The sequence below is a fragment of the Lindgomyces ingoldianus genome (genome assembly GCF_010093535.1).
Source record: "Lindgomyces ingoldianus strain ATCC 200398 unplaced genomic scaffold BDR25scaffold_53, whole genome shotgun sequence".
NCBI classification, from domain to species: domain Eukaryota; kingdom Fungi; phylum Ascomycota; class Dothideomycetes; order Pleosporales; family Lindgomycetaceae; genus Lindgomyces; species Lindgomyces ingoldianus.
In genome coordinates, this window is record NW_022985214.1 from 25,848 (window position 1) to 37,146 (window position 11,299).

The window sequence follows — 11,299 nt, forward strand, 5'->3', positions numbered from 1 at the left end:
CTATTCTAGCACTAACTAGCATAATAGAAGAAATATAGTGTTAAAGGTGTTTGTGTTACTAAAGCTAAGCAATGTTATTGTGTTAATGCTGCTAAAGCTACTAATGCAATCTACCACATCTCTAAAAAGCATAATAAGGCTAATAATATTAAAAATAAGGCTAGTTAGGATTAAACCTTAGCTAAAAAGAGGTAGCTAACTAGGTATAATAAGAAACATCTTAATAGTTGTTCTGCTGTTATAAATTTACCTATAGAGGACCTTAATGTCTAATCTAGGGCCCTGATGGCACAATCTAGTGTGATCTGGCGCATCCTATAGTGAAAATAGTTAAGAATGCATAGTATAGTGTAGTTTTAAGTTCTTTAGCTTAAGCTTCTTTCTTTTTTCCTTAATAAAGTTAAATACTCTTACATTATGTCCTTTAGACTTAAAGTGCAACTGTTTTAGTAGTAATAGATTAATCTGCCTCTAGCTTACTTACTTTACAGCTTTTTTATTTTAAAAATTCTAGAATATCTTACTAGACTTAAACTCTGCTCTTTTTTTGCTAGTATAAGTTATTCTAGGCTAGGATGTTTGTTTCTTCTACATAATAAATTTCCTTAGGTTAAAATAACCCTCTTCTTAACTCTAGCAAGCTATTCTATGCTAGAATAGCCTTACTTAGTCTAACTAAGAAATCTTAGGTCTAAATAAGCTATGTTGTCTTCTTATTTCTATAGCGCTATTAAACACCTCTTGTTAAAAAAACCTTAAGTAAAGAAAAAATAAGGTAAAGGTAGCTATACTTAATTTATTAAGTTACTTCCTCTCTTCTAAAAAGTTTAACCTAAACTAGTATAATTTAATTTTTTGCTATGTATTCCTCTACTCTTCTAAAACGCTTTTAATGCGTTTAAGCTAATGTTAGGTCTAGGTTCCTATAAGTTCTCCTTAAATAGATAACCTTTCTATTTTATAAGATATTTTTATACTCTAACTAAATTCTGTTTCTAGTTAAGTATTTTCTCTATATAGTACACATTATTCTTTATAGCGCGTAGAGTGTCTATAATTAGTTTTAATTATAACTTAAGACGCCCTTTCTAGGTATATAGCTCTAAAAGTAAGACATAGAACACTAGATAAACTTCTCCTAGATTAGGTAGGTCTACTTTATACACCTCTGCGCTAATCTAGGCTACAACTTTTCCTAGTTCTAAGAACTTCTAGTCTAACTTCTTCTTTAGCCTTATTAATTTTATATGTTTATTAGAGACTAATACCTTATCTTTTACTTACAGCTATATATGCTTCTATTGTTTGTCTGCATACTTCTTTTAATACGCATTTGCAGCAATAATTTTCTAGCAGCATTCTAACTGTAGAGTAAGTGCTTTTACAGCAACTCTGTTTGCTATGTGCGATTCCCCCTGACCTAGGGGTTCTCTGGGCCAATCTGGCCCTCTTAGGTTTGCTCTGTAGTATGCTTAGAAAGGAGTAACTCCTGTAGTCACGTGTACGCTATTGTTATACACAAACTCTACTATTAGTAACTACATTGCCTAATTATCTTGTTCTAGGCAATAGTAACATCTAAGGTACTATTTTAAAGTTTAGTTTTGTCTTTTAGTCTGCCTATTAGTCTTAGAATAGTAGGCTAACAAGAGAATTCTTTGTGTGCTAAAATAGTAATAAAAACTATTCTAGTACTTTAAGTTTATTATTAGCCCTTAATTAGAGATAATGTTTTTTAAAACTTTATAAAGGTAAACAACTTTTTTTAACTAAACCTTTGCTAGGTCTAAAGCCTTCTAATTAGCTCTAGCTAGCATGTAGTAGGCTATTTTAGTAAGACAGTCTACTATTACAAGAATTGCATTGTATACTAACCCTAAGTATTTACAAGGGGGCAGCTGCGTTATAAAATCTATTGTAACATCCTGCTAAGGCCTATTAGGCAGTGGCAAAGGGTGAAGGAGCCTATATAGGCAGTGTTGTAGAGCCACTAATTATCTGCACTTTAGGCAGTTATTACAGTACGCCTTTATGTTCTTTCTAAGCTCTTTCTAATTATATTAACACATAATCTTTTTAAGCGTCTTTTTTACACTAAAGTAGCCTGCTAATAGGCTGTTATAGCACTCCTAGAATGCTTCTGCTTTCTCTTAGTCTGTTGTTAGAGTCTTTCTTCCTGTATTAGCTATAGCATGTTGTTCTAGCCTATTCTAGGGATAAGTGTTTTTGTTAAGGTTCTTTTTGTCCTTTGTTTTACTCTTAGTGTCTAATAAGTCTGTTTTATTATAGTCTTTTTTAATACCTAATATAAGGTTTTTATTATTATCCTTCTCTAGTTCTTTACCTATAGCTCTTTTAAGATCTAGCTGTTTTAGCCTTTATTCTCTTTTAAGGCAGTCTCTAGCTAAGCCTAAAGAATTTTAAAAATGTGTAATAGCTATAACTATTAATTCCTTATTATAATTTTGTTAATTTAAGAAGTTATGTATGTCTATTACATACGCCACATTCCTCTTTTAGAAAGGCTGTTGTAACTTCTTAATGTAGTTAAGTCTTTTTAAGGGTCTATCTGCTAGGTTTAGCTTCTCTAGACAGTGCGTAATAATAAAATTATATTCTATTATCCTTTTGTAGGCTTAGACCTGCTAGTAGTTTAAAGTTTTAGTTTCTATAAACTAGCAAAGATTATTATAGTCTATAAAAAGTTTAAACAGTAGACCCTAAAGGTAATGTTGCTAATGTGCTAAACTTTTATTAATAGCAAGTAACTCTTTATTATAAGTATTATAATTATACTTAGCTTTGCTTATCTTCTTTAAGAAGAAGCTAATTAGCCTTTATTAAGCCCCTCTAGTCTTATCTAAGACTAATTAGCTTAAAATGCTACAGATTGCGCCCTTTAAGGCGTTAACCTCTACTTTAGTTTTCTTATTAGCATTAAAATAAGCTAATATAAGAACTTTAAAGAATAAGTTTTAGAGCTTTTAGAAAGCTGCTTTGCCTTTAGAACTAATATTAAGCTTCTAACTTTCTTTCTACCTTTACTTTTAACTACTTTTTACTACGTCTAGGCCCTTCTAGGTTAGCTTAGTAAGGGGTAGGGCAATTAGAGAGAAGTTAGTAATAAACTGCCTATAGTAGTTTATAAACCCTATAAAAACGTAAATATCCTAAACAGTCTTTAGTATTAGCTACTTCTAGATTGTCTTAATCCTTAAAGAGTTAACTTTAACTCCTTTTAGGCAAACTATGTACTCTAGGTACTTAGTCTTCTGCATGTAAAATTTGCACTTACTAAGTTTTAAAAAAAGCTTTGCTTTACATAATCTTTACAGCACTTTTTTAACGTAAACAACTTGTTCCTTTTCTGTGTTAGAATAGACTAGAATATTGTTAAGGTACACAATACACGTTACATTAACTAACCCTGCTAGGGCCTAGTTAATATAAGCCTAGAAAGCCGCAGGAGCATTAGTAAGACTAAAAGGCATAACCTAGTACTTAAAATAACTATATTAAGTCTAGAATGCTGTCTTCTACTTATCTCCCTTGCAAATACATAATATATAGTACGCATTATAAATATCTAGCTTTGTATACTACTTTGCCTTCCTAAGTCTCTTAAGAGATTCTAAGATAAGCAGCAGTAGGTAATAATTTTTTATTATAATCTAGTTTAAGCCTTTATAATCTACATAGAGCCTTAACTCTTTATTCTTCTTTTTTATAAATAAGATTAGAGCTCTTGTAGAAGACTTAGACCTCTAAATCTACTCTCTCTGCAGATAATTATTAATATATTTGTAGAGATACTATAACTTGTACTCTAATAAGCTATACAGTAGTTAGTAAGAAGGCTTTATCTCTTCTTCTAGCTTAATAGCTAGATTCTGTGGGCTATGTAGTAGTACTTCTAACATCTTGTTAGACTTAACTATGTTTGCATATTCTTTGTACTCTAGTCTTAACTTAAGCTTTATAGGTCCTAAAGAATCTTTAGTGTTATTAGACAGCACACTGCAGACGTAGACATCTATATTAGGACTCTACATAGTTTGCTTAAACTCTGCTGCGTCTTCTAAGGCTACCTTAGCGTACTTTAGCACACTATAGTCCTTTACGCCCTTAAATAACATACATTTTATATAAAAGTTTAGCTTTAAATTAAACTAATTAATCTAAGGTAAACCTAAATATATTAGGGGTCCTTTTAAGTCTATTACTATAAATAGCACCTTATAAGTCTAGACCTTTTTTTAGGAGTCTATAATCTTTATGTTTGCAACTATAAAGCTGTAGACAGCAAAGTCTAATTTATTAGGTGCCTTTAGAAAGACACCTAGTAGGGGCTTAATCTTAAGATCCTACTCTTTAGCTATTATAGTAGATAGGACATTTAATTTAGCTCTTTTGTCTACTATAGCCTAAAGGTCTTTTAATAACTCTATGCTTACTGTTACTAATAACAAGGTTAACCTTTTTAAGTATAATAAGTTTTAAAGGTTTCTAAGCTCCTTTTTATTACTTACTAGAGTAATATAGGCTAAGAGAAAGAAGCTTAGTTTTTCTAGCTCTGCCCTTTTCTTTTTTACTTATTTTTGTTAGACTTATTTTTATCTTTATCCTTTATAGGATAATCTAGGGAAATATAACCTAGCTGCTTATAATTCTAGCAAGTAACCTTTGTTTTATTAGATTTCTGCCTTTTTCTAGCTTTTTTTTAGCTTAAAGGCTTTTTTTATTCTTTTTTAGGCTTCTTTAAGTTCTTATTAGCTAGAAGTAAGGTAAAATGCTTCTGTGTTTTTTTCTTCTTTAACTTTAGCCCTTTTCCCTTCTGCAGGCAGCAGTAGGATATGTTGCTCTGCTCTTCTACCTAAGCTAGCGTCTCTTGCTTACTTTATAGGATATACATTAGATCACGCTTAATCTTGTTAGATAGCGTGCTACTAAAGTTTACTGTTATTTTTTCTAGGCTCTTCTTATTAACTTTAGTCTATAATAGCCTAAGGTAGGCTAGAAGTTTAGTTAGAGACTAGTTAGGTTGTTATTTACAGTTCTTTATAGTGTTATAAGCTACCTTTTTTTATTTTGCTAGAGTACTTAATGCATTAAGCATCTTGTTTTTAAGATCTTGCTATGTTAGTAACTATAATAAGTTAATAAGCTTTAAATAGGTGCAGTATGTCTCCTATAGTAATTATAGTGTCTTATTAATGTATTATAGGCTAAAAGAGATCTTCTGTGATTCCTAAGTAAAGCTTAATAGACTTTTTTAGTAATAGTCCTTATTATCCCTACACTACTAGTTGTAGTCCGCCCTGTTCTTCTTTTTGTATTAGTGCGGCAGTTTAGGACGCGGTAGGTTTGCTTAGTCTTAGGTAAGTTTTAGTATAATAATGTTTAATACCTTAGTTAGCAACTTATTAAGCGCGTTTATATTGCCTGCCTTAAATTAACAATAGATTTCTATTATCCTAGCTAGTTCTTACGCTTCCTGCTGCTCTTGCAGCTAGGCGTGGGCTTCTGTTAAAGCCTAATTTGCGGGGGTGGACTGTGCGTTGCTTGGTCCTGCACTAGCCCTTCTAACCCCTTCTAGGCCCTAAACGCCTTCTAGATAGCTTAATAAGCCTAATCTATAAGGATTTTTATTGTCCTTTTTACTTATCTTTTGCTTTGTTCCTCCCTACGTTAGTGTTAACTCTAGTTAAGTATTACTAGAAGCAGTAGTTTTAGCTAGCTTTTTAGGTAATCTTTAAGCGCTAGTTGCATCTAATTCTCCTCTAGCGTTTTGCTTTAACACTATTACGTAGGAATGTTGCCCTTAAGCGATATGCTAGCTTGTAGAGCAATTTAAATGTAAAGATAGGATAGTAAGTAGCACAGATAGCACTAAGAGCAAGCTTTTAAAGAAAGATAGGAGTGTATTATAAGAGAGATAAATTGCTGCTAAGCTTTGCTTGTTAGGATTCATGCTTATATACAAAGCACAGGTCATACAACCTCCAAACAGGTCAGGTGAGGCCATACTGGCCCGTTCTGGGACATCCGGCCTTACAGTACTTAGGGCAAGATGTAGAGGAGAGTTAGAAAAAGAAGGGGGCACGCGGCGTTCCAGGTGTACAGTCTAGTCAACGCGTGCTTAGAGTAGAAAGCGTCGTTGCCTAATTATAGTTTGCCTGGTAACAGCTATATAAGAAGCTTAGGAAATAATCTTAGAGAGATATAAATTAGAGGAATATATAGTATAAGATATTTAATAGTATTCTAGTTATTAGAAATTAAAAATGCTACTTAGTCTATGTAAAGAATAAACTAAACGTTAAATACACCTTCTAAAGAGTAGTTAAGGCTAAAGCTATATACTCTAATCCTGCGCGTTGTGCGCGCTGTACCTCTTAGTGCGCGATATTCTAGGCTTGTGCGCACTAGAATCGTCCTCCTATTAGACAAGACAGCCCCCTAGGATGTTATTCAGCTGTACAGGTTTTTTTTCGCCCGGTTGATCACGTGACCTGGTTGGTTCGCTATACAAGGGGTTCCATCGTTGCTTGTGCGATAGTGGGGTTTCCTCTTAGCGTTCTTTTACAGTCCTATCATAGATCGTAACACTAACATTCTCTTAGTCCTTAGAATAAGAAGGGTAAGAAGAAATTAATTATAAAGCTTATTATAGAACCCTAGCTAATAAATTATTAAGGGTAAAATATTGCCCTTCTTATAAAGTATTGTAACTAGATAATAATATAATTTTATTTTCTATACTTTATTACCTCCTACTCTATAAAATCTTGCAATAATTCTAATTATATTAAGCTCTAGAGCTTCATTTCTGTGTGACAATGCTAGGCTAAATCCGTGCGCCAGGCGAGGCTGGGCGTCAGGTGCCAAGATATGGTATCTAAAAACTAATTACCCCAGCCAGCGGGAGGATGACATTTACAGTTGCCGTAATCGCAAGCCCGACTAAGGCCGCAAATGCAGAAACCCTATCCCTCCATTTCCCAGAGCCCTTCTTTTTCTCAATCTCCTCAGCTACTTCCTTTCCCAGCCTCGACTGGAGCCGCCGCCGTCGTTCCAAGTCCCCCTGACGTTGGCTAATTAGCGACGCCCGTTGTTCTTCAAGTTGACTCCATTCCGTTGTGTTCTCGACTTCCTTCGCCTTCACGATCCTCTGTTCCAACTTCTGAATTTTGTTGTTCGATTCCACAATCCTGCTATCCAGACGTGGCACAACAAGCCGACCTGCTGTTGTTTCCTCTAACATTTTCCCTTCGTGGACTAATTCAGTCTGTATATCAAGCACAACGTCAGGCTTCCGTGCGAGTCTGCATACCAGCGCTTTTGCGGTAGCGGGCTTTCCATCGAACTGGCGAATTGTAGATCCTTTGCTCTCCATCACATTCCAATATTGGTCACGAAGTTCACGCTCTCGCTTCAGACCGACTTTCCTCTCACTCAATTGGTTCCACATCGTTGTCAGAAGGACGATGTTGGACATGCTTTGCTCGCCGCAAAGACGTTGGAACATTTCGAAGTATCTTCGGGCACTTCCCGACATCTTGTTATCCGTTATCCGGTGCATGTACACGATTCCCTTCAAGCGGATACCGAGTCTGTATTGTTTGAGGAGAAACTGTACGATCTCCTCGAGGATCTCGCTGTCGGATCTGTTGGAGTCGTCGAAGCCCGGTGTGTCGACAATTGCAACCCTTTCGGCCCCGATCCCGAGCCATACAATGTGGCATTTCTCTGTCTCTTTGTTTCGATGTCTTAGTACAATTTAGAACGAAGCTGCATCAAAGCCATTTCACCTACCAGAAGCCATGCTATGTCCCTCTTTAACAGAACCAGCGACCAGTTGATTGATAAAGTAACTCTTTCCCGACCCTGTCAATCCCATGACTAGGATCATGCTGTATATCGTGTCGTCCTCGTAGAAAGACATGTTGATGTCGGATACTGTGTCTCCCCAAAGTCAGTGAGACAAGAGGGTATTGGCGGGCTTCATGCTTTTTGGCGCAGCCGACCTCGAGGCGCCGAAGTTGTATTGCTTCTGGAGGCTGAATCCAGAACCTGCAAGCCTGATATTGGTGGCAGCAATCACTCTCTGCTGAGCCCAACTGTGAAACCAATGATAGATAGCCTGGCGCGCTCTTTCTCGCGGTTGCAGGCAGCAATTCATGTGGGGGGGTTTTCTTGATTGTGTCATGCTCATACAAATCGGGTGCGGGACGAGCGCCCGGTTGACGTATCACGCCAATAACATTGGAGGGCCGGAAACCCAGTGGAGGCGACGCCGGTTGAGCTGAAAGTGCATGAAAATCTCAGCCTCAGCATTGCCTGGCGTTGCCTTCGCTATTGACGAGGCTGACCAATCATGATGCAAGCCAGCGCGGGTAGCCACTACGAAGCAATCCAGGCAACGAGGCTGAGTCTCAGCCTCGTTAGTAACCCAAGTCGATCTCACGCTTTAGGTGCGGCTGCTCCTCGGACGCGCTTTTCCTTGTTTTCTATTCTTCATTCAATGATCCTTTTCACAAGTTGAACTCGTTTCATCACAATACCGCACCTCCAAGGACCTCATCCGAGCTCATTCCATACCGCAATGGACGCTTTCGCGGGAGCTTCCGAAGACGGAACATCCGCCCCGCGGATAGAGTTTCCACTGCGGCCGCGTGCACCAAAAGGAGTACAAGAAGAGCGCAAAGGATTCACACCCCGTCGATCCCATCAAGACCTTAAAAAAGCTGGCAAATCACCGGAATTCGTTGGTCAAAAGCAGCATCAGGAAAGAGATAATCCTTGGAAGTCATCGCCCGATCGACTTTCTGTTGACTACGGAATTCTAAATCTTCGCATTCGCGATGAAGAAACGCCTCGATCACCTTCGCCCCGATTCAGTCTTCAGAAAAGTGCCTTTGCTACAACAGCCGTGCAATTTCCTCCGCAGCGCCTGCACAGGGCTCTGAGCCCTGTACCAGCTACCTCACCGGACACCATTAGCAATATCAGAAGTTCAACACTGCAATCCCCACAAACCGAACCAGTTGCGCCGACTATCTTGATCGGTATCGATTTTGGTACAACGTAATGGCCTTCCTTTCTAATTATCAAAACATGAAAGGCTAATCATTTCAGTCATTCAGGTGTGGCATGGGCATATTCCAAGCAGCCAGATGACATCAAAATAGTAACAAATTGGGATTCCTTTGAGTGGGGAAATTCTGATAAAGGCAAAGCTCCCACAGCAATCTCCTACGGCGCACCAGTCTCTGATGCGGGCGTGGCGGAAAACAGTGGGGCTAACACCCCGAAAGAAATATTATGGGGATACGGAATGGGTGATGCAGAGTCGGTGAAGTGGTTCAAACTCTTGCTTTTGGACGAAGAGGACATGGAAGACGCTCAGAGGAACTCGGTCCAGATTAAAAGAGCGAGGGAACTACTGCGGCATGCAGACAAAACTCCCATTCAGGCTGTGGCAGACTATCTCCGGCTCCTATGGAACCACGCTCTGACGAACATCAACAAAGACTTCGGGAAGGTTGCGGTAGACGGAACACCATTCAGAGTGGTTTTGACCGTGCCTGCTGTGTGGACGACAAAAGCCAAAGACAGGATGACAAAAGCAGCGAAACGTGCTGGCATCCTTGATGTTCGACTGGCCGGCGAGACGGTTCTGAATTTCGTTTCTGAGCCCGAAGCAGCCGCATTGGCTACCTTCCAGGACCTCAAAGCTCGTCCAAATTTCCAGACTAGAGACACCTTTGTAGTATGCGACGCCGGAGGAGGGACTGTAGACTTGATCAGTTATCAAGTTCTCGATACCAACCCACTCCAGTTGAAAGAATGCGTAGAAGGATCTGGAAAACTCTGTGGCGCGATATTCCTTGATCAGGATTTTGAGGACCTCATGAGTCAACTTGTTGGGGATGCCTGGAATGTGCCCGAGGGTGACAAAAGAGAACTCATGAGTGCGCAGTGGGAAAATGGTATCAAGAGGAGCTTTGAAGGCCAAGACAGGGCATGGAGGGTCACCCTGCCCCATGCATGCTACCAACGCGGAGCACCGCCATCCTTGCAACTTGAAAAGTTAGTCGCCAAACCTGTCATTGTGGATGGGACAGAAGAACCTTTTAACGTCTCTGCATAGGGGGTTTGTAGAAGACATTTTCGACAACGTCATCTCGCAGATTCGTGCTCTGGTCAACGACCAAATAAGCGCGGTCGAGAAGAAATCAGGCCATCTGCCCAAGGTAGCTCCAAATTGAATACCAGCATAAACGCTCCAGCTAACTGGTCCCGCAGGCTGTCGTGCTCGTGGGCGGGCTAGGAAGCTGCCGATATTTATTCAAGAAACTGAATGAAGAGAACGAACCCCGTGATATTCGGGTGCAACAATCCCAAGGTGATAAGCCGTGAGTATGCCATAATGATCGCTATGGAGGTAGCTCACTTAATCGTTAGGTGGACAACTATATGTCGAGGCGCTGTTCTTAAAGCCTTGACGAACACTCAGCTTCCTGGAGTCACTGTCTATTCCCGAATATCAAGACACAGCTATGGAATCGAACACAACACCGATTTTGACCCCACACGTCATCGCGAGGACGAGAAGTTCACTGACGAAGTGACTGGGACAGAGCGAGTGAAACATGAAATGACATGGTACCTGAAGCGAGTAAGATCATACCGTAGCTCACTTTTCTGCTCGTCGCATCTGATAGCGATATAGGGTGACGATATTGAAGAGACAAAGCCCGTTAAACTAGGATGGCACAAGCACATATCAGCGGATTACGGCTCCACCTATTCGTTTGCGGTGGATATATCACTCTGTGGGGAGTTGACACCACCCAAGAGATACAACAACACTGTCAGATCGAGCTGTACTCTTAAGGCTGATTTGGACATATCTCATATACCGATCATTCAAGGATTTGATGGTAATCGGTACAAACGAGCACACTTTGATATTGAGATGACTGTCATCGGAACGGCTTTGGACTTCGCTCTGTTTGTACAGGGGAAGAGAATAAACCACAGTCAGGTCGAAACGGAATTTGAGGATTAGATTAGGTACGGGCACTAGTATTTCGGAAGGCCAGGCGATAATCCGAAACCGTGTAAAAGTGTGTAAACCTGTCTCTAAGATTGACCATCTATCTAGAGTCTGATCAGCTTTGGCTGAATCGCGAACGCAATCAACTGTGGAACGCGTCGCACGTGTCTCACGCGATATCATACCCATGTACTACACTATTCACTCATTAGGCATAGCTCCTCTCTCGTACAGTAT

The 11,299-nt window shown here is 39.2% G+C and overlaps 2 protein-coding genes across 2 annotated transcripts; one reads left to right on the plus strand and one right to left on the minus strand.

The window, feature by feature from the left end:
• Positions 1–6,898: 6,898 nt before the first annotated feature.
• On the minus strand, positions 6,899–7,996 carry BDR25DRAFT_297312 (uncharacterized protein; the record flags this gene model as incomplete). Its single annotated transcript, XM_033688992.1, has 2 exons — positions 7,816–7,996; positions 6,899–7,755 (listed from the first exon to the last, which is right to left on the minus strand). The coding sequence occupies exons 1-2, from the start codon at positions 7,943–7,945 to the stop codon at positions 6,899–6,901; spliced, it is 987 nt and encodes a 328-aa protein (XP_033540709.1). The 5' UTR covers positions 7,946–7,996.
• Positions 7,997–8,530: 534 nt separating this feature from the next.
• BDR25DRAFT_272389 (uncharacterized protein) lies at positions 8,531–11,299 on the plus strand. Its single transcript, XM_033687311.1, has 6 exons — positions 8,531–9,087; positions 9,139–10,092; positions 10,154–10,256; positions 10,309–10,418; positions 10,468–10,681; positions 10,736–11,299. The coding sequence occupies exons 1-6, from the start codon at positions 8,606–8,608 to the stop codon at positions 11,072–11,074; spliced, it is 2,202 nt and encodes a 733-aa protein (XP_033540710.1). The 5' UTR covers positions 8,531–8,605; the 3' UTR covers positions 11,075–11,299.

What these genes read in the sequence shown, in the direction of transcription:
- BDR25DRAFT_272389 (XM_033687311.1), top strand. Translation starts at nt 8,606, where the DNA reads ATGGACGCTTTCGCGGGAGCTTCCGAAGACGGAACATCCGCCCCGCGG. An exon ending in GGTATCGATTTTGGTACAAC is followed by an intron (nt 9,088 to 9,138) that starts GTAATGGCCTTC and finishes TAATCATTTCAG; the next exon opens with TCATTCAGGTGTGGCATGGG. An exon ending in AATCAGGCCATCTGCCCAAG is followed by an intron (nt 10,257 to 10,308) that starts GTAGCTCCAAAT and finishes CTGGTCCCGCAG; the next exon opens with GCTGTCGTGCTCGTGGGCGG.